At 47.8% G+C, this 22,280-nt stretch overlaps 1 protein-coding gene across 1 annotated transcript in view; it reads left to right on the top strand.

Annotated features, from left to right (window-relative positions):
- Nucleotides 1–1,566: 1,566 nt before the first annotated feature.
- The window catches only part of efnb1 (ephrin-B1), a 56,299-nt gene continuing 35,585 nt past the window's right edge, over nucleotides 1,567–22,280 (top strand). Inside the window, exon 1 of the mRNA XM_068714377.1 lies at nucleotides 1,567–2,735. Coding sequence (XP_068570478.1) covers nucleotides 2,620–2,735 — 116 coding nt within the window. The 5' untranslated portion in view covers nucleotides 1,567–2,619. The remainder of the gene's footprint in view (nucleotides 2,736–22,280) is intronic.

Genomic DNA, 22,280 nt, shown 5'->3' with positions numbered 1-22,280 from the left:
ACCGCTCGGCTTCGGCCACTCAGCTGTGGCACTCGTCAAAGTTGTTCACAGGAGGCGTCTCATTGGCCCGCAGCCAATCGAGGGGTCTATCTGTGACCATCTGATTGGCCACCGAGGTATCAGGTATCCCAGACGTCCCTGCCGTCAGACGGGTACACATGCCAGCTCTGTAGCAACTGGCCTGTGTTTGCTGTTACTATGACAACAGTCAGCCGGCTTTTAGCCAGGCTTCTGAGGATGCAGCAGTGGCAAAACTCCAGCACTTGAAGCATAAAGAAAAACTATTTGACCTCTGCAAACCTTCTACCTTCTCCATGCAAATAGGTGAGGCTGAGGCATAAAAATCACCACTCTGATGCAGCCTTGACACTTCACACACACACACACACACACACACACACACACACACACACACACATACAAATACTTTCGAGGCCTGACGAGGCACAACGGGATGTAATAAAAATAAAATAAAAAAAACTTCAGGAACCATAAGACATGTCTTAATGTCTCTCATCTCTCAAATTGTATTGAATCCAACCTCCTGTAATCCATGAATCGATTTCATCACAACCATTAGGGGGCGGCATTGATTGAATAAATGCACCAAAATTAAGAGAAACTCTCCTTGTCCCCCCCCTCCATCTCTCTTTATCTCCCTCTCCCTCTCGCACACACACACACACACACACACACACACACACACACACACACACACACACACACAGAGGCACACAAAGGGGGCACAGACATGGACATGATCAATTATGTGTCAAGCATTTCTTCCTCAATGAATGAATGGCCCAATGACTATAGGCTACCGACCGTCTATTGTCTATTGACACTGGAGACTAAGTTCTCATGCAGTTCATTATCCCTAAAGGGGACAACTAGAAAGAGATCCAAAGAGACCATTAATCATCATTCCTTTCACAGAGCAGACAAGGAAAGGACCGAAATAACAGATACTGTAATCCTATACAGTACGTTCTAAAGCGTATGTCAACGAAGAGAGGTTTTAACCTGTAAGTATATTTATAGAGAGAAAATATTACAAATGCACTCATCCTACCTACCACAGACATAATTATAATTCCTTGAGGCTTATATTACATGAATGTTATGGCATGCATGTTTAGCACAGGATCTCCAGGGACTAGCAGGTCCTGGGCTTAAAGGGGACAAAGTTTTTTTTATTCTTTTCTCTCCACTAGGCACTTTTACGCACACGCTCCAGCAGCCTATCACGCTCGTTTCCTTGGCCTCCACAGCTTTCAGTATGACGAATAACTCCAAAGTCCAATTCAATTTGGGTCGATGGCTCTGGCCGAGGTGGCGGTGGGGTTGGCGATGCGGGGGTCAACCCAAAAACAGACTCCCTCCCCTATAGCTGCCTCCTCATCCCCTCCCTCCCCAAACCCCATCCACGTCCCCATAAATGCCTTTTCGCTTCCTGCATCCAAAGTCGGACAGAGCGCTGTGATTGGCCGCGGCCCGCACTGTGGGCCGTCCCCCCACATCGCTCTCCTCTTCGGCTCGGGTTACAGTTGAGCTCGAGCTGCTGCACTCGCCGGATCGCGGAGAGTGTGTGACACGGTTTTAAAAGAAGAAGAAGACAAATACACCGGCGTGGAGATGTTGGCGGGCAGATTCAGAGCCACCGAGCGGACCGCTAGACACGTCTGACCTCCACTCGACACTTTATTTTGTTTCTCCACCGAGCAGCGACGAAACAAGAGGGAGACGTGCAGTTTATTTACGCACCGGCCAACGCAGCATGTCCCGGGTGGACTAGAGAGACAGAGAGACAGAGAGAGAGAGAGAGAGAGAGAGAGAAAGAGAGAGGCGACCCTGCTGGAGCTCAACGCGCACGCGGAACGGCGCTGAGAGCCCCGCGAGGAATATTTACAATAGGAAACTCAGATCGTTTGTGAAGAAGAATAGCAAAGGTTGGAGAGGAGGAGCGAAAGATAACACTGGAATGAAGTGGACCTCGGGATTCCCGGCGTGCTGCGGAGTTGTGACTGATGGATGAATGTGGCCATCTGTAGGCTAAATACGGCGACAGGTACAGACACCATCGGGAGGGGAGAAGCTCTGACAAAGACGCGGCGCAGCGCTTCATCGGCAGCCGCATCGCTAAGCTGTATCTCCAAATACATAAGCCAAAAACTGTGCGATTGGTTGGATCTGTCTGATCGCACATGAGATCGCATCGTTGACTACTTGTCTCGACGCGTAAGAAGGTCGCGAAGGGCTGCATTTTGTGTCTCAGCCACAGGTCAACCAGGACACTAAGCGGGCTGCTCGCCTCCCAGATCCGATCGAGAACCCGGGGTGGGGGGGGGGAGCTTCGTCGCACGTCCCTGCGGTCAGTTCGGACACGGACATCCGGGAGGGGATCTGGAGCAGATTTAAAAAGAAAAAAGGAGAATAAAAAGGTCGGACAGAAGGACATGTATCTGATAACGACCTCACATGCTCCCGACTGATCGCTGCTCACCTTCCCACACGGGCGAACCACAGATATAAAAGGCTGCCAAAGGCGCACCGCCGTCCGACGCTCTGAGATCCTCGGCTCGCTGGTCCGCGTACACATACACACACACTCCGATCAGAATGGCGGGACTCGGTTGTTGGAAGTATTACCTCTGGATCTTTATTTTAACGTGCAGGTCGGCGTTAACCTCGGCCAAGTCGCTGGAGACTATAATCTGGGGCTCGCAGAATTCCAAGTAAGTCTCGTATTTCATTTTGTACCGGCACGCCAACTCACTGTGTGTGCGTGTGTGTGTGTGCGTGCGTAACGGAGGGCTGACATTACTGGAAAAAAGTTGCCATTGTGTGCAAGCTGCGTTAAATGTTCTGTTAAATGTGGCACTTGGAAAAAGGGGAACATAAATGCATTTGGTTGTAATTGTCATTCCTGCGCCGCACAGTTTCGTGTTGATTTATTTCTCAGCGGGGGGGATTTCCCAACACTATAGAAACCCAGGAGGCGCAGGCTTCTACAATATACAGTAGGCCTCGCTGTAATAGATGGTTAATTATCGTAATTTATGGCTATATTACACGCCCCTGTTTATTACCAGATAAGGGGGGCAAAGTCTACTTGGACGCTTAACTTTGGCCTCAGAGTTTGTGTGCGTTAGTCCACTTCTTCCCTTCAATTTCTTGTAAGTGGTGCAATTACCTGAGTGGATGACACAAGTCGTGGAAAGCATTGCCAAGTGTGTCAAGGTGTGGTCCAGTTCACTGGATCCGGGACCTCTCGGGGGCCCAGAACATGGGCTACCTGGCTCCCTGCGAGGGCCACGCTGAGTCCCAACTCTCCCCAAGTTTGACTTTGAGTTCGTCGCCACAAATCTGTGGGATGAGGTGGTTTTCACAGATCAACAGGAGGAAATGCTTGAAAGGTATTCAAAATGTTTTTTTCTTTCTGGCTCGGATCCAGTCTAATTTTTGGGTGCAAGTTTTCTCAAAAGCGAGCGGCTGAAGCCAGACATTTTTTCTTCTCCTAAAGATTCATTTTATTCCCATCAAAACAAGTATAAAAGTGAGCCCAGACGTGCTGATAATAAAATACGCTCTGGTAACAATTATCACCCACTTAGACTTGACTCCCACATTTGCATGGTGTTGGAAAGCATTCATAAGGGGAAAATAAACTATAAGGGGGAGAGAGAGGAAAAAACTCTCTCTCTCTCTCTCTCTCTCTCTCTCTCTCTCTCTCTCTCCTGTATTTCTGTACGGTGCCGAGCTGAGGAGCTGACCTTCATTTGAGCTCACTGCACCGAGGGGAAATGGAGAGTAGCTCAACCAGCTTATAACTAGAACTTACTCATTCAAGTGAATCCATGATTCATCCCCCAAATGTCAGGTGTCACAGGAGCTCGTTGTGCAGCCAGTAGGTATGAATATTGCTGCCGTGTTCACTGGAGAGTGTGTGTGTGTGTGTGTGTGTGTGTGTGTGAGCGTGGCCTGGTCCTAATGGTGAGACTACTACGGCCCATCAGCTTTTATTTGAATATATGGCTGCAGAGGTAGTGGAACAATGAGCCTTATCAGATACAGATCTGACACACGTGCACTAGAACAAAACAAAAAACTCACACTTTGTGTCAGTCATTGGCAGACAAATGGAAAAAAGAAAGAAAAAAGAAAGAGGGAAGACATTTATTGATTGATGATGTCACCTGCTGGGAATGTGTTAGAAGCTGGCCATGCCGGTTTAGGGACTGGGAAGATCATTTCTCCATGTGTTCCTCCACTCCGCTCCTTGTTAAACCCCCCCCCCCCCCCCCACCCCCACCACCGCCGGCCCGATATTTCATAAAGTTCACAGTGGAACAATAATGCACTCTGCAAAGTGTTCCTCGCAACCTAATTATCCTGCTGCTCTGCGCTTAGAAAACAAAAGACAATTATCGTGCCGTGTGCAGGCTTTCGCAATAACAAAAGACAAACCTGTTTTTCTGCTGAAATGTATCTGTCAGCAGCGGCGTCTGAGAGGCAATAAAAAAAGAAAGGGGGAATACTTGTGCAGCAATCAGCATCTGTCTTCACTGTTTGTTGTTTTAAACTCCATCTCTCTGCCTCCTCCTATATTACTGCGTAGTGATAACACACCGAAAGCGAGAGAGAGAGGCCTATAGAAATGTACAGTACACTATCTGGTGACTTATCTAGATTTACGATGTCTTACTTCCTGTTCTCACTTTGGGGAGCACTGCTGCCTCAGCTAATAAATTAATCTGGCCCTCTGCTTGCACACTGTACCACATACACACCAAATATAACAATACCAGTACCTCCCTACAGGCCATGAGTTATGAGATGAAGTGTAGGAAACCAGCAGGCTTGGACCACTACGGTGTGTGTGTGTTTTCTTTCTTTATATATATATATATATATATATGCGTGTGTGTGTGCAGGTTTATGTGCGGGTCCCTCAGAGCGTCCCTGTTGTTATGGATTTCCATGTGAGGATGCCATCACTCCCGCTCCTCCATTATCAATAACCGGGCTTTGCTTAATTGATTTCCTCCCAGCGTGCTTGAACAGGCAACATATATCATGGCCGTCTACAAAGAAGAACAAGAAGAAGAAGAAGAAACAACATCCCAGAGTCATACGTTTTCTGCTGCAGGATGTATCAGACCTTTTTTTGATATTTAATTTGAGGCTGGATGAGTGAAATGGCGAGGGGGGGGGGGGGGTAAAAGGGTGGCGAGGGCGCTATTCAGGGTGGAGCAGCAGCTGAGCAGAAGGAGGCCGGATGTGTCAACGTCCTCGGCCGGTGAAGAAGCGTCTAACATTTGATCAGAGCAAATCGGATTAGTTCTCATTTAGCTGAGTGGGATTACGCCCGAAAATGTCACTTTGTTATGACTGATCACATCCCATCGGTTTGGCTGAGGCGAGCACCTTGTACCACACACACACACACACACACACACACACACACACACACACACACACACACACACACACACACACACACACAGTGTGCTAAGGAATTCTGCAGTGACGCCAATTTAATGATAATCTGACAAGGTTGCTGTGAGTGGTTCCTGCACGTCCTCTAACCATCCTTAGCTAATATTTAGCTTGTGACCTGTAGCCCTCGCGGCCTTGTTTGCAGCAGCTCAGGAGACAAACAAAAAATGATGGAAGGAGGACGAAACACCCCCCCCCCCCCCCCCAAAGAAAAAAGAAAACTGTGCTCGCACACCTCTAAAAAACACACAGGCCCCGCGGGTCTGGCCGGGAGTCTGCTGCACTGGTTTTGAACTCCTTGCGTTTCGCCGAGGCATGGAAACAGTTTTGCAGACATTTCTTGGCCCCTGCGTTGGGTTTTGAAGCCCACAAAAGAGCACAAAATAGCATAACGGGGGGGGGGGGGGGGGGCATTTGTGTTGAAGAAAGTCAGCTCATGCCTCGCTTTGCCGCGGGTCTTTACTTACTCATCTTATTTTGCTGTCCGCTGACCTCAGCTGCCTGGCTCTCCGTTTAACACTCGGCTGGCTTGGTTTATAATGTGCGTGCGCGCTTTAAAGGTTCGGGGAGTTTGATGATGATTGAGTTTGATTTGAATACCACTGTGATATTTAGCAAACATGTTTATTTAGTCTCTCTCGAAAGAGAACATTTCTTAAGAAAAAAAAACGACGTTGAAATGATGAGGTGGCAAATACAATACGTTTTCAAACCAGCCGTAATTAGAGTTGGCTGCTATTAGGAGAATAGGTGCACAGAAGGCCTAATTAAAGTTCATGTTTTGCTTTCACAATTAGCTTTTTCCGTTCAGAAAATTGGGGCTACAAAAAAACCCAAGTTTTTCCTACGAGGTAATTAGGAGAAAAAAGCAAACGTCTCCCTTATTTTTGTTTTTACAACCAGATCCAATCAAAGCAAATTCTTTTTTTTTAAAAGGTTTTGTTCTGGAACACGGAGAAACCTTTGACTCCTACAAAGTGGTGTTCAGAAACGCTTCACCGAGCTGACATTTGTAACAAGGATTTCGGTAGGAGCTTTAAAAACCCCCCCAAAAAAACAAACAAACTAGAAACTGACGCAACCTGTCGAGCGAGACTCTGACTAAACTTTCGGAACAGGAACAGGACTTGCTTCCTTGCAGCGAGTCCGGTGAAGGCGTCGAGGGTCGGAGGCCTGTTTTGGTTTCTTCCCCTGCTGCCTGCTGCCCCCTTTACCCCTAGCGATACACCTTCTCTCTCCCCTGCTTCCCAGAGTCCCCCCCCCCCCCATCTCCCTTTTCTCCCCCCTCTGATCGTGTTTCCCTCTGATAAAGATCTCATTACACACAGAGAGGACTCAGAGCCTGAGCCCCACTCAGAGAGAAAGAGCGAGGGGGCCGACCAATAAGAAATACTTCTGGAGAGCAACTGGCCCGCGGTGCTGTGAAGGCACCCTGTGTGTCTCTCGCTCCCGAGGACAGCTGCGTTTGCCTTCATGTGTGTGTGCACTTCTGCGTCGACATATCTGTTGTTTCAGCAGCGGATTCTTCGTTTGGTTATAGCGTCGCGAGGAACCTGGGCTCAGCCAAGGGGTTTAGATTATTTCAGGGGGAAAAATGCAGTTGTTTTTTTTTCCCATCATGTTTTTTTTTTTGTTGCTCCAGATGGACTCACTTTATCCTGCCGGTGGTTTTGGCTGCCACATCACTGAAAAACTGATCATTGTGCTTTTTGTGCTTTATTGATGCGTTCTTTTCTTTATATTCGGGCAGTCGGGCACATGAAAAACCCGCTTTCGTTCCCCGGATTTGGGAGCATTTGCAACTAATTTTATTTGTTTGTATTTTTTATTTTTTTAAATAAAAACTTCTCGTGTGCATGTGTGTGATCGCAACTGTCCCTCATGACCCGGAGTTACAGTTGGTTTTCGTTCGAGACCTATCACAGAGACTGATTCACAACTGGGGCAACAGCTGAATGTAATGAGTCAGTTGGCAGAAGAGCTGAAACGATAATTTAATTTATCAGTCAGCTGATCAGAAACCACCAAATTTGATAATCGACCAGGGGGAAAGGCAATATTGATACAAATATATTCTTGCTGTATCACAATATTAATACATTGTGATGTATTATAATTTCTTGAAACTCTGTTGTGAAACTGTTTGTGGCTAAACTAGCCAGACAGGAATGTCTGAGTTTTTTCAGGTTTATCCCGGGAATTAGGAACCCGACAGGTGGAGATACTTCATCACGTGGATGAAAAAAAGATCCTGTTAATACAACCAGGTAGATGCCACAAAAGAAATATCTCACACATGTAAAAGGGGTCATGGTGTGTATCGCCCACATACTATGAGAACTTTTCTGCTTTATATACTTTTGAATTCATAACTTTTTTTCCTTTTCAAAATCTTCGGCTCCAAGAAATTGTGATGTGCGTTTTCCGTGACTGTGCGGATGAAATGATGAATCAGTTAACCAGTAGAGACAAATAAATTAATAATGGAAATAATTGTTAGTTGCCACCATAGAACAGACAATCATCTTAGATGCGTCTTAATCTTGAGCACCACAGACTGAGACTCTCATATGGGTGTGACAGACATTAGGCTTAGGTTGTCTGCTGTGAGTCACAGAAAACTATTACAAACTTGTTGAAACGTTGCTCTTCTCAAGATAAAAGATTTGGTAATAAAACCGCATAAAGTGACAAAACAAAACAAAACAAACACAAGTAATTAATATGTGGTCTTTATGTGGTGCGACAATTCCAAGTGCAATTATTTTGTAAAAAAAAAAAAAAAGAGTGCTGTTCATTTTTACCCAATTTCTTTACTCATACTACAATTAAAGGACACAGCCCCTGGTATGAAAGGGACAAGTATGAGCTTATGGTGGTGAATGAGTGCTTGAGAGTGCACGTCGGTGTGCCATTGTTCTTTGTCCAGCCACAGAGGAGCATTAAGGAAGTGTTAGAAGCGTGCCAGTGTGCCCCTGTGAGAGCGCTGAGGGCCGAGCGGTGGACGAGTGTGGAGTGGCTGAACAGTGGCTGCCTTACAGGCAGCATAGCGACCCGGCTTCATTAGACGGAGGCCTGGCTGGCAGCAACCAGGAAGTTCCCATCAGCTCCAGCTCTGCCAAGCGGAGGCACAGGCGCTGGGAGGCTTCCCTTAAGATTTCTTCTTCTTCTTCTCGCCGTTCTCACCCGCGCATTCGACTAGATCGAGCGAAAGTGTCAGGATGCAGAGTTACAGGAAGTGGGGATGGGGAGGGGAGGAAAGTTGGGCAAAAGCGGGGAAAAGTCTGCCTTTTGTTTGCCATCTTAGTTCTTTTTGCATAAGAGCAGTTAGAAAAATAAGGGGATTAAACAGGGGGAGGAAAGGAAGCTAATGTAGAGCGTTGAAATGCAGCCCTGGGCTCAACCGCACATCCTTTCAGTCCAGCGTAGAGCCCCCCAGATTACTTCCATGTGTCAGTGCGAGGGGGGAAGAGAGGGAGAAGAGAAGAAAGGGTGGACGGGGAGAGAAAAGTGGAGCGTTTGAAAAGCGAGCAGACTTGAATCGGTGGAGATCAGCGGCGGTGTGGGACAGTGGAACGGATCTGTGTGACAGCCATCTCTAAAACCATTACCCCTGCAGCTCCGACTCGGGAACTCGTAACCTCCTCCTCTGGACTGACCTCATAGACTTAACTCTTTCTCAGAGAGCCCCTCTGTGCTGTGGAGGCAGAGCTCATCAGACGCCAGGCCCCCAAAACCAGCGGGCAGGCAAACCTTAACAGCCAGCTGCACTACGAGACGTCACGAGTTGTCACCGGCATACAGGCAGCGAGGGATCTGTTTTACCCCCGGTTTGTGGCACTCCAAAGACTTCTGTGGGAAGGTTTGAATTTAATGTGCCAGGAAGGGGACGAGGGATACCCAACAAACAATGTGGTGGGACTGGGACTGCATGTTTATTACAAAAAAAAAAGGTTATAAAATGATGTTGTAATTGAAGACAATGTTTTCTTAATTTCTTAAGTGTTGAAGAACGAAATTTGAACAAAAAATAAATTCAACTACTTTCTAGCTTTACGAGTAATTTCAGTAGCTTTTTTCTGGAGCTTTTAGTCGCTTCTACAAAATGTGTATTAGACAAAATAGTTTTTGCTCAAGGACCACTTACTAGCTTTGCTAGCCTTTTCTGCAGCTTTCAACTGTATCTAAATTACAAAAAGTATAGTATAGTATAGAAGACCTCATAAAAGTAACTCACGGTTAACTTAATAGGTTACTAGGACCATTCAACCACATATACAGTATATAGTTAAAAAATATTAAGTCAAAAATAATCTTAACTCAAGGTTCACTTACTACCTTTTACTAGTTAATATTACTTTTCTGGAGCTTTCAACCACATATACAAAATTACAATAAATATATTTGACAAAATTGTAAATTTACTTTTAAACTTTTAAATTACATCTACAAAATGACAAAAAGTATTGTAAACCCAACAACAACCAATTCCTTCCTTTACATTAATTTACTAACTTTGACAGTGTTATTAGCATCTTTTTTTGGGTCCTCCTGAAGCACACTCTGCTGAGGAAGACCATGACATACGGTGAACTTCTTTTTGTCAAACTTGAGTCAATCTTTGGAAGGTAAATTATGAACTTTTGCCACAAGAAATATTCTTTTCTGTTCCAAAAATAATTTTATGTCACTCAAGATACATATAATATAATATGACTTAATATAATATAACTTAGCATATTATAATATAATCTACCATACTATAATATCATGTATTTTTAATATAACTTAATATAATATAACTTTATATAATATGATATAATTTGGCTTGGGATTGTTGAACCACTAACCCGATTGACTCCTTAAGTGGAACTTTACTTTTGTAACAGATAGCATCTTACAAGTGGAGACTGGATGAGGCATGACCATACCCCACCAGCTCTGAACATATCATTAATGACCATCATGGAGCGCTTTGTTCACTGTTATGAGTACACTAATGGAGTGACAGTGTAATTGAATGGAGTGGTAGGATAATAGAATGATAAAGTAATGGAATAGTGTGGTAGCGGCCCCCCATTCCCCAAGGGATGCCCCACTGTAAGTGTGTCAGTGTGGCAGATGGGCGGTCTGTAACGTCCCCCCCCCCCCCCCCCCCCCCCCCCCCACATTAATTATAAAGCATCATAATCCATCTACGGCATACAGGGACAGGACATGGAGACTATTAGGGCCAGCATGGAAATGGCACAGTGTATAATCCTCAGGACTTCACCACTATTAGGCTCCCCAGGCAAAAAAAACAGAACCCACTCATTTCTGCTGTAATCTCGTTTGAGAAGTCCCTTTCTTACACTACGTGTGTGTCTCTTTAATCGTTTGTCCCAAATTTTGAAATGTTAACTGGAAGTTTGATTTATCTCCGATTTTTTTTTCTTCCCTATTTTATCTTTTTTTCCCACCATGCCCACAGGCAAGACGGACAGCCCCCCAAAAGCATTGGCGGTTGTGTGAGTGAGTGAGTGAGTGAGTGTATGTGAGTGTGTGTGTGTGTGTGTGTGTGTGTGTGTGTGTGCCTCCCGTTAACCCATTCTGCCAAGTCTTGGCTCAGCCTTTTCTAAGCAAACTCCCAGCGTGGTCCCGGTCCCCCTTGTGCTGGTGAGAGGAGCTGGAAGAAAAGGCCTGTGGGACTCCCGCTGCTCCCAGGCCCGGCCCCGGCCCCTCCGCCCACGAGGGCCGGTCCTGGGATTTGCTGCGCGCCGGGGCTCTGTGTGGCAGCTGTGACTGACGCTTCAATCGCCTCTCCCTGGGACACCCCAGCGCAGCCCTGCATTCCCTTTCACACCTCGGAAACGGAGGGGAAAAAGACAATTACACACATATTCAGCAACCTCCCTCTCCCAGTCTCTCCACAGTCCTGCATCGCTGATGCACGCCCATTGACCAGATCTATGAAAAAAACTTTTCTAAAGTTTCTGTGTTTTGCAAATGGGCTCTTCTAAACAACTTGCAAATTAGTTTAACTGTCTGGACGGCCTGTCTGCAATTTTATTTTGTATCTAAAGTTGCTCTTGTTTATTTAATCTTTCCCGAGTAGTCCTCTCCCTAAGTAAACAGCAGAACTCGGCGATTTCCTTTTGCATTTCCCTTGATATTCAGACAATGTAAGTAACGGAAAAAGATTTGAGCCTTAAAGTGGAGTTAATGCTATCATGTATGGATTGTCAGTAAATTGAGTTTGTCTCTGGGCCATTGGAGCAGGGGACTCGTAAGCCAGCGGGATTTAAGTCTCTTAATTGAATTATTTTGATTGCCGACTTGATTGATGGAGTCAGATGTGGAGCGTTTTCCGTGAGTCTTTTTGTCCGACTAATTCCTCTTCCAATAGAGCCATACCAGACAGATACAATAGGAACCTGCAATCAATCATGACCGAGCGGTTGGTTCGGAGAGAAATGTGCCTGCCGTCAAGGTCCGAATTCCACAAGTCATGCAGCCGACTCAAAAAACCCCGACAATGACATCAGATAGTAGGGCACTCTAAAGTCTAATCTTCCCATAATGCCACGCTAAACCCCACGGAGACCCACTGCGGGGAGGAAGGCTTTTTATTTTGTATGCCCCAGCACTGCTCCTCCTCCCATGGCCTCTGGCTCTCTGTGTGTGTGTGTGTGTGTGTGTGTGTGTGTGTGTGTGTGTGTGTGTGTGTGTGTGTGTGTGTGTTTGTATGTGCGTGTGCACGCATGTGTGTGTCCATGCATGTTGGGAAGAGAAAAAGAATTCAAGAGTGAATGGAGATGTCACTGTCAGACGCTGGCCTCCGCATGAATCCGCTCCAGAATGGCCATATTGGCAGCTTGTGTGTGTGTGTGTGTGTGTGTGTGTGTGTGTGTGTGTGTGTGTGTGTTGAGTGAGAGAAAGTCTGTCGGGGGTCTGCCGTTTCCCCTCCACGCCGAGCGCGGCAGGACACAGGTCTATATTTCATCCCATTCATATGAGGGGAGGCCGTTTCATCTCCCACACACATGTTTCCCATCAGATGTGTGTTTATTCTCCCCCATGATGGGCTCGGCCGTGGAAGCCTCTCATCTCTCCGATATTGGAAGTGGGGAGCGAAGGTCCTGCTAAAGCAAACACAATATCCTCGAACCTCTCCGCACTCGCTTTATGAACTATGCAGAGAATAAGAAAGGCGTTACGTCGACTCGGTTTAATGAGGAACCGCGATAGTTTCTCCCTCTTAAGGCTCTGTAATATAATATCTCACACTGTGATTTTAACTCGCTGATCTTAATGTGTGGCGCTCTATTGCTCGGCCGTCTCGTCTTCAAACCCCCCCCCCCCTGCACTGAAAAAACTTTCAGCTACTTTTAGCTACTCCCATCGCCTGTCTCTCAAGTCCCCCATCGTGAAACATGACAGCCCGAAAACCTCCGCCACATCACTCCTCTCTTCTCCTTCTCCTGTCTCCGAGATGAAAGCTTCTTCTTCTGCAGAAAAACATTCTGCGAGTCCTTTTTTTTGTTTGGCGCACCGGGGCCCGGGCCTGTGTTGCTGCTTTTAGTAGCTCGTTTGCTGCACTTTCTGATTTATTTATACACTTCTGATTGTTGCACGTCGAGGATTTGAAAAGTCGGAAGCCTTGCATGTGCACAACGCGGGCCGAGTCAAATTCTTATTTGAAATATACATGAATGCATGAATATATTTATTGCACGAGAAGCCCCTTGTGCATCGGGGGGAGAGTCTCATTTCCTGTAGTGGCCCTGCTCTGGAATGGAGTGGCGTGATACTCTGTAACCCCCCCCCCCCCCCTCCCCCTACACCCACATGCAGCCACCGAACGGAGCCGGCCCCGGTGCACCTCTCTCTTGCACAATGGAGTGGCCGAGGGAAGGGGAAATGATTCGGCTCCCATTGGAAGGGCTGCAGCAGTCGCTTCAAAGCGGCATGTCTGGCTGAGGCTTTAATCGGCCTTCTCTCTGCATTAGATGTGCGTCCCGTGATGAGCCTTTGAAGGACGCGGGCAGTTCTGGCTGGAAAGGTTTGCAATTGCACTGCACAGGGTGTGCGGCCTCGCAGGGAGACTTGCAATGTCGGCTTCGGCTCTGTGTCGACCAGACTCAAATGCGTTGACCCCGAAAGGCGCAATGTGACGAGGGAACAGCCGCCATGTCACATTTTGGCTGTGTATACACACACACACACACACACACACACATACATATATATATATATATATATTGCAGCGGAAGGTGGTGTGGATGTGTGTGTGCAGCTGTGGTTGGCAGGCTAAGGTTTGAGTGTGCCTTACAGATGGCGGTAATAATGATCAGATAGCTCTTGTAATGGAGACGGCCCAGTTTGTAATGGCTTCCTAAAACAACACATGGAGCGCCTTTACGAGGCCACAATCCGCCCGGTTATCACAGAGCGAACTGTGTGAATGAGAATAGCATCCTGTCAAACAAGCTATTTATTAGCGCGCAAATCACACACACACACACACACACACACACACACACAATTCATTTTAATACCGAGCGGCTGCGTCTCGCCTGTGCTCTGCTTGTTAAAGACGAGCGTTATCAGAGGAGACACAGACTCCCGCTACACCAGTTAGGCCGTCCTCCCCCCTTTTTTTTTTACATTCGCTGTTAATGAGCCTAATGATGTGTGTCTCGGCGATTGCATCAGTCAATATGCTGTTCAATATGGGTTTTAGAAACCCACTGACAACTTAAGCATGCCCGCCTGGATAAGATCTCCCATCCAAAGGGAGGAAAGAAAGAGCAACTAATTTGTCTCGGATCGGATGGGACACGTGTTAGCTGTCTTTTGCAATCATGAGCCGAGATTGTAAGCGGAGAATAGACTTGTCAGTCAAATTCGGTGATAAGAAGCCGCTTTTAAGACTCAGAAGGCAGCTGCGTGTTTAAAAAAAACAAAAAAACATCCGCGTCCCAGTTACAAAAGCGCCCGACGCCGTCTTACATAGAGATCTATTGTTTGTTTGGTGTCGATAGTTTTCAGCTCTTTTTCCGCTTTCTGTTGTGTTTCCTTTTTGGTTTATTTTCAGTTACGTTTTTTACGTTTCAGGAGGTGTTTAGTTGAAGTTTTATTTTGGTTTATGTCAGGAGATTGTTGGCTATGTTAGAGACCGGGCACATTCAGCTTTATGCTTTGTGGAGTTTAACAGTCTCTGTGTGGTGATTACAGATGTGCCTTTCTCGTTTTTAACCGCACTCCCCCCCGCTGCATTTATTTTTTTGTCACATTAGTGCAGCTTTTCAACAAATGTAGGCCTACCTCAGATACTACTGGGGGGGGGCGGGGGGGGGGGGGGGGGGGGAGAAAAGTGCAGGCAGAGACCCCTGTGACTCGGATAAAAGCCGTTTCTTTTATAAACCACACGGCATTTGATTGATCTGTACTGGTCTTGATCCCTGGGCTCGGCTGATTAAACCTATCCATCAGCTCCTCTTATCAGCTCCCTAACAGATCGACTGCAGGACACCGAACTAAAACCCCCGTATTGTTGTTACACAGAAAAAGTCAAAGGCTAAGGACGGGGAGGGAGGGAGGTTTGCTCTTCTCTTCAAGGCCTTTTGAACAAAGAAGAAAAAATCCCTGCTATGTTGTTTTAAAGAAAGAAATGAAGTTTTTTGAGATAAGTATCTTTCGTGCTGTAGTCGCTCACACACACTCGCTCGCTACGTCGCACGTATTGCAATAACCTCTGCAGGAGGTCGAACAGTGGCAGGGCAGATTGTGACAGGAGTGTTTCCCCTCTAGTGGGAAATCAGAAAGTAATGTTTCCTGTCCGGAGTGTCGGCTCCCCGCTAGTGATGTGACCCTAACCCCCCGGTCACAGCTCGCACAACCATCAGCCAGATAATGACATCTCTTTCACTTGACAGGCTGTCATTCACTGTGTGTGTGTGTGTGCCAACACACACACACACACACACACACACACACACAAACACGTTTGGACGCGCGGGCGTGCCCCTCGTGCTCGCAGACGAGCACGGCAACCGTTATGAATCACCCGAGCGATTTGCAAGTCAAATATCTTCATTTCACGAGACGCGCCTGTTATTTTCTGAAACAAATTTTGTGTTTCTCGTCTTGCGGGGCGACTGTTAAAGCAGATGCGTCGAGGCCACTAAAACGTGGATGATTGCGTGTCACTTTGCTCTCATTTATCTGTGAGCATCTATTACCATCATGTTGTCAAGTCAGTGAAAACGGCACAGGAGCAGCCGACAGATGGGCTTTTGATTGTTCACAGATGTATGATTTTGGGACAGTTTGTTGAAGGTAAAGCTTAAGACGGATCCTGAACGTCTTAAATTACACCGATTTACGCTTCTTTAACATCCGGAAAACAAACTTGGTCCGCGTAGTCTAACATAAACAGACTCTTTTTTAAATTTTTTCCCGGATAACGATCATACCACCGCTTGCGTGCCGTGTCGAAATCAGATGGTGGAAAGTTGCAACTTGCTGCCTTATCAAGAAACGATCATCCCTAAGTTTACATAGTCAGAATTTCCTGTTGAAAGAAGATGGTTTATTGAGATCCTGTTGCAGCACGCCTCGCAGAAGCAGGTGTGAACCTGCTGGCTCGCCTTCTTGCCGCTAGTGATTTGGGGAGGGGGGGCGTGAACACTCCCCGAATGCTGGACGGGAGAAGTTGCGTTCGTGGCACACTCATTAACCTGGCATCCAGCTAATCTCCTAGCTAATTCATTTAGTCCTTTTCGAGCGCTCCTGTGTGTTGATATCCTCTCCGTGCTGCCGCTCATGGGGCCCGCGTTCGGAGCGTAGCCATGGCGATGATTGTGTCATTATTTTGCGGGCCGGTGAGTGATATCCCAGAGGGCCGTAGCTGGGTTGTCCGGGCCTGTCGAGAGGGGCTGATTAGAATTGCAAATGGCCGCCAAGTGTTGTGTTTATTGTGTGTCTCAATATTGGAGACAATCAGGCGAATCAAAGCCCTCAGCTGGAGAGATGGGACCGAGGCACGGTGGGCCTCTCGTGTTGGCACCGTGTCCTCGGTGCTTGCACAGTGCTCCCCCATCACACACACACACACACACACACACACACACACACACACACACACACACACACACACACACACTCTCTCTTCTTCTCCTCTCTGTTGCACTCTCTCCTTGTGTGTGTGTGTGTGTGTGTGTGTGTACGTCCTGAAGTACGTGGACACAGCTGGAGGAAGGAGAAAAGGGGGGGACAGAAAGAGCCACTAAATCCAGTGCACTCGATCATCTGTAGTGTGGCGGTCCTCGCGCAGCTGAGAAATATTAAACACGCTTTATGATAATGACAGAGGGGCCAACTGACATAAATATCGGAGGCATGGAGGATTAAAATGTCCTGTACGTTTGCTCATAACGCAAATTTATCTTTGATTTCATGGCTTCCTGAATCGCTGGAGACAGAATTAGCAGCTTTTCATTAGCGGAATTTGTCCCCCGCCCCACCTGTCTGCAATGAGGTATATGGAGTCCCATATCAAGGGCTCAGGGAATCTTCAGATATCTGCATGCGGAGCGCTGTCACGCCCCTGCGAATGGAGCCCGCTGGCAGCGCGCCCTTGTTATGGCTGGGTGACAGATTGCGGCGCAAAGTGCCCTAAACACACACACACTTTCGCCGCAAATCACCCGAGAATTGTTCTCCCCCAACGATTGGCCATTACCCCATTATTGACTCACTGTTTGTACAGGATTCGGCCAAATCCATCTGAAAGCCATCCAGCGCTGTTGTGTGAGACAGGAAGCTAGTGTTTTAGCTCACCGTGTAATTCACTCTGTCAGTTGCACACAGAGAGGCCTATCTTCTCTCGTTTCGCTACTGTTGGCTTTTAAAGAATGTCTGTGTGTGTGTGTGTGTGTGTGTGTGTGTGTGTGTGTAATGTACAGGCACATGCGAGAATGTGCGCTCATGCATACATACGTCCCTGTCGGAACAGAGGATAATTCCTCAGGTCATATGCACTCCCCTTATAGCACCGCATGACCAGTCACAACAGGCATGTGTGAGGCCCAGGTACGGACATGCACAAGGGAACAGGTATCGCCACAGGGAAACGACTGTGGAAGTTTTACTGCGCCACACACACGTTCTATTTCTCAAGCTGTCGCCGCTGTGGGCTAAATGAAGAAAAAAAATGTTGCGCTCGACAGAAGTCCCTGAGATTTACTGTGAGTTTTTTTAACCACCACGTGCGAACGGAGGGAAGGCCAGAAGCCGTCGTGAGGCTCAGACGCGATCAAATGTCACCGGCCTCGGAAAAAAAAAAAGGCATCAAGTTGGTTGCATGTGAGGGAGCTGCGGTTCACGGCCTGTTTATACAGCGCCGTGTGTTGTTGAGCTTGACAAGCAGTTGATGAGAGATCCTTAGAATTGTGTATGTGTGTAAAGGAGAAAAAGTGTGTGTCGGATCGCCGACGTGGCTGTTTGTGAGTGTGTGTGAAACTGAGGAGAGAGTTCATGAGGTGACATCTCGTCAGCTGTTTGACTTTCCCAGTTTCCCAGGGAAGCAGTATTCAAGAACAATGCCGAAGAAAAACCACCAACCGCCGACAATTGAAATGCCACGAAAACCCCCCCCAAAAAACCCCGGTGCTGTTTGTTGGTGCCTGAATTATTGCCGTTGCTTGAGATTGGAGACGGGGACGGGGACGGGGACGGGATGTGTGAGTGACTGCACTGTGCTTGTAGCAGACACATATCACCTACCGGACTCCTCTACCCATCCATCTCCCGGCACCGCTCACAATGGCAGGAATACATAAAAAAAAAAAAAAAAAAAAAGAGTCAGGAGGGAAGGGGACGCAAGATAAATATTGTGTTAGTATTTTACCCTCCCTCCTCCGCTGCGATTGTCTCTCCCGCTGACAGATGAACAATGAAAGTATTGAACTTTGCTGCGCGCTATCTTTTCACTTCTGGGTTCAGAACCGCGCTGTCAAAGCCAGACGCGTTCCGGCAGAGATTGATTGATTTGCTTTCTGTGCGCCGTGTCGCCCTTTTTGTTCTCGCAGGAAGGCTTTGGTTTCCCTCCAGCATCCCAGACTCTCTGTAGTTGTGTCACATTAACACCTGTTAACAACGTACAGACTCGCGCGATATTGATTCAGCTCCCGCTTTGATCAGAAAGTGTTGCCATGTTTAAAACTGGAAGCAGTTCATTCTATATTCTGAGAGAGACAAAACCCCAAATCTTTCTCTGGGCAAGAAGATAGGCTCAGTATCGTATTATTTCTATTAAGAAATAGGAAAATATACTTGTTTGCTTTCTTTCTGGCAGTTAGAGATACCATTTTCATGTCTGTGCGCTGAATTTAAAGCTACAGCCAGCCGTCAGTTAGCTTAGCTTAGCTTAGCTTAAGAGAGAAAACAAGGGGAAAGGCAGCCTGGCTCTGTCCAAAAGTAACAAATTCTGCCTCCCAGCACCTCCAATGGTATATCCCGTTTATTTAATCTGTACGTGTAACACGGACACGTAACAGTGTAACTGGGTGGTGCTGGTCAGATTTATTTACCTTCCTGCAGAGCCAGGCGAGTCGTTTCCCCTTGTTTTTGTTTTTTTTCAGTCTTGAAGCTAAGCTAACCGGCTGCTGGCTATCAATCTTCTCATCGAACCCGCGGCGAGAAAGCGAATAAGTGCGTTTCACAGAATGTCAAATAGGGAAAACCTCATTAGCAATGGATGTCAGGTCTGTTTGGGAGACGTCTCGTGGCTGATCACCCGCTGATTTGATTCCCAGACGCGCTGGGTGCCAAAAATACTGCTGAGCTGAGCGGGGCGACTTGGCCGAGCACGAGTTAGAAAAAAATTTGCTAAGTTTAGCTGTAAACCGTAGCCTCTCATCCTCAATGAGCTTTTCACTTTGCTTCATTATGCAGTTTAAAAACTGTGATCCCTGGAGTCATTTTTAGCCGTGCCGTGATAGGAGGCCAATTGTTGAAAATTGAATTTAACCATGACTGGCTCTATCTAAGCCAAGCAGAATTAAAGAAGAAGTTGAGCTGTGTGTGTGTGTGTGTGTTTGTGTGTGTTTATTAGCACATGTGACGTGCTGATTGAGCAGCAGCATTAAAGGGCTGTTTTTTTTTTCTTTCTGAGAAATGCTTGCTGAGGGCCTTTATAATCGATGGGGTCGCAGATACCGAGCAGAAAATGGCTGCTGGGTAACGAACCGGGGCAAGCTGCTCGGGTTTGATAGCGGCCGTGATTCCGTTCCTCTCTCTCATTTTTCTCCTCGGCTCTCCCCCCCGAGCGGGAGTGAAGCACAATCGGGTGAGTGTGAGAGATGCTATTGTTCGTCTGGGAGGTTCTCCTGCTCTCTCCCCTCCTGCTCTGCTCGCCGCTGATTACAGCCTCGCATCCCAGTCCAGCTCTCGACTCTCTGGTCTCTTGGTCCTGGGGGACTCTCTCTCTCTCTCTCTCTCTCTCTCTCTCTCTCTCTCTCTCCCTCTCCCTCTCCCTCTCCCTCTCTCTACGACTGTCCAGCCCCCCATCACCACCACCACTACCACCACACAAACACACCCACTCAAGCATGTGTACACACGTATATATATATGCACACAAACACGCTCACGCATACAGTGGGCTCGGGCCAGCCGGGTTTTGGCAGCGGCCAGTAGACTGGGCCTGTGGAGAGATCTTTACGGAGCATGCAGAGCCCATCTGTGGCGGCTCCTCAGCGATGGGAGGCAGCTGGCTGTGTGTGTGCGCATGTGTGTTGTGTCGAGGCCAGGAAAGGAACTAGGGAAGGAGGAAAAAGGTGTTTGTGTGTGTGTGTGTGTGTGTGTGTGTGTGTGTGTGTGTGTGTGTTTGGGTCACAGAGCACCCCCAAAATGAGGGATAAACTCCGGCTGAAACTGACCCAAGCGCTCTTGTCTAGCCGAGCCAAATCTTCCCTCCTCTCTTCTCCTCACGCCCCCCCTCCCCCCACCACCACCACCACCACCACCCAAGCCCTCCAGCTGGAAGAGCTCAGTTCCTGGGATCCGGGATGAATAAGTGGCGAGGCAGAGAGCAACAGCCTGGGCCTTCTCTCGCTGTCAGCGATACCGTGGATGACGTTCAATCACGACCGCATACACCCGCGCTCGCTTAACTCCCCTGCTCTTAGAGAGGGATGGGCTCGGCGTCGACGGAAACCACAGAGGCCATAAGAAGAAACAGATTATGCTCTCTCTCCTCCCTAATGACTTCTGACACTCCTCTCGCTCGCTCAGTCAGTGCTCTGCAGCCAGTTTGTCTCGCGTCGATGTCCACTTCTGCCCCTCCCCGCCACCTCGTGGCAAGGGCCATCTGGGCGTCATCTTGTTAGCTCATCGCGTCCCGCCGATGGTGTGATGCTAGCCGCTCACGTGGCGGTGATGGAGGGCGAGCGCACTGAGCTCGTTTGGTGAACATGAGCGGTGTGTGTCATCCCTGTGTGTTTGTGTGTGTGTTTGTGTTGTGTAGCTCGCCTATGTGCAACTGTTATGAGTCACGCTGAATCTGATTTGCTCTGCATGCCAGCCTGTTGACTGAGCTAACCAAAGCTAGTGCATGTTTGTCTGTGTCTGTGTGTGTCTGTGTGTGTGTGTGTGTGTGTGTGTGTGTGAGTGTGTGAGAGAGAGAGAGAGAGAGAGAGAGAGAGATCGTCTGTTTTCACACGTACAAAAGCAACTCTCTGCAGGGTGGAATTCAGGATATTCTGTCTCTCTCTTTTGCCTCTGACATCTTCATTTATGTCCCTCTAATGGGGACGGCACAGAGGGGAAAAAATACTCAGCTTTTCTGCTATTCAGCAAGTGACAGTTGCCAAGTCTGGCCCAGTGGAGTGTAAATGCAACTTGGAGCGAGTTTATAGTTTATCCAATACCACTACCCGTTGGGCGAAGTTTGTCCTGCTTCTCTATAATAAGGGTCAAATCCTTCCTGCTTTGCTAAACAATTCCGGACCCAGATGGGCCTTGTTTTGCTTAATTTCAGGATCCTTGTGTTTGTTCGTGTGTCTTTGCTCCGTGTGTGTGTCTGTGTGTGTGTGTGTGGCCTGCGTCGGCATTGGGATGACTTGTTTACCATGTTTGACATGTGAGGAAATCGGTGTGTGTACACTGCGGGGCGTGTGTTTATGTGTGTGTGTTTATAGACGGGCCTCCCTAAGAACATCTGCCCCCGCGACGGCCTGACAGAAGCCAGCTATGTATACAAGCGCTCGGGTCGAGCCACCGGCTACGGCCGCGGACCCATGACCAGCTCACCTTCCCCGTGGCGTCGGCAGCCAGCAGGGAGGCGCTTCAAAACCGGCTCCGGATCCGTTTTGTCACACAGCCGGCAACTCGCGCGACTCGACGGCCCCACGGATGTGGCGAAATCCTCTGGAGCTTTTTTTTATTTGCACACACATACTGACAGTTTGGCGGTTTCGTGCCTTCCTCTCCCGAGTATGAAGTGATCACGCTGTGTCAACAGCGCTCAGTGGATCTTAACCGCACATCAAGGGCGAAGCCCATTTCAGAAGCTGCCATGCGGATGTTTCCATTGTGAGGCCGAGCCAACACGTGGCTCTATCTTGATGGATCTGAAAGCGGTTTAGAAACGGTCCCCGCTAGCAGACAATAATTTGATATTGATTGACTTGAACGAGAATGGGATGGATCTGTGATTACACAAAACGTAGACTGCCTCGGGCAAGTGAATCCGCTTTAAATCCCCGCCGCTACATGTGTCGCACACAAGAGCT

This window comes from Cebidichthys violaceus, unplaced genomic scaffold (genome assembly GCF_023349555.1).
Source record: "Cebidichthys violaceus isolate CVI_PGR_0920_01 unplaced genomic scaffold, fCebVio1.0.p SCAF_2, whole genome shotgun sequence".
Taxonomy (NCBI): Eukaryota; Metazoa; Chordata; class Actinopteri; order Perciformes; family Stichaeidae; genus Cebidichthys; species Cebidichthys violaceus.
The sequence above is the reverse complement of the archived record's forward strand: the minus strand, read 5'-3'. Positions and strand labels throughout refer to the sequence as shown.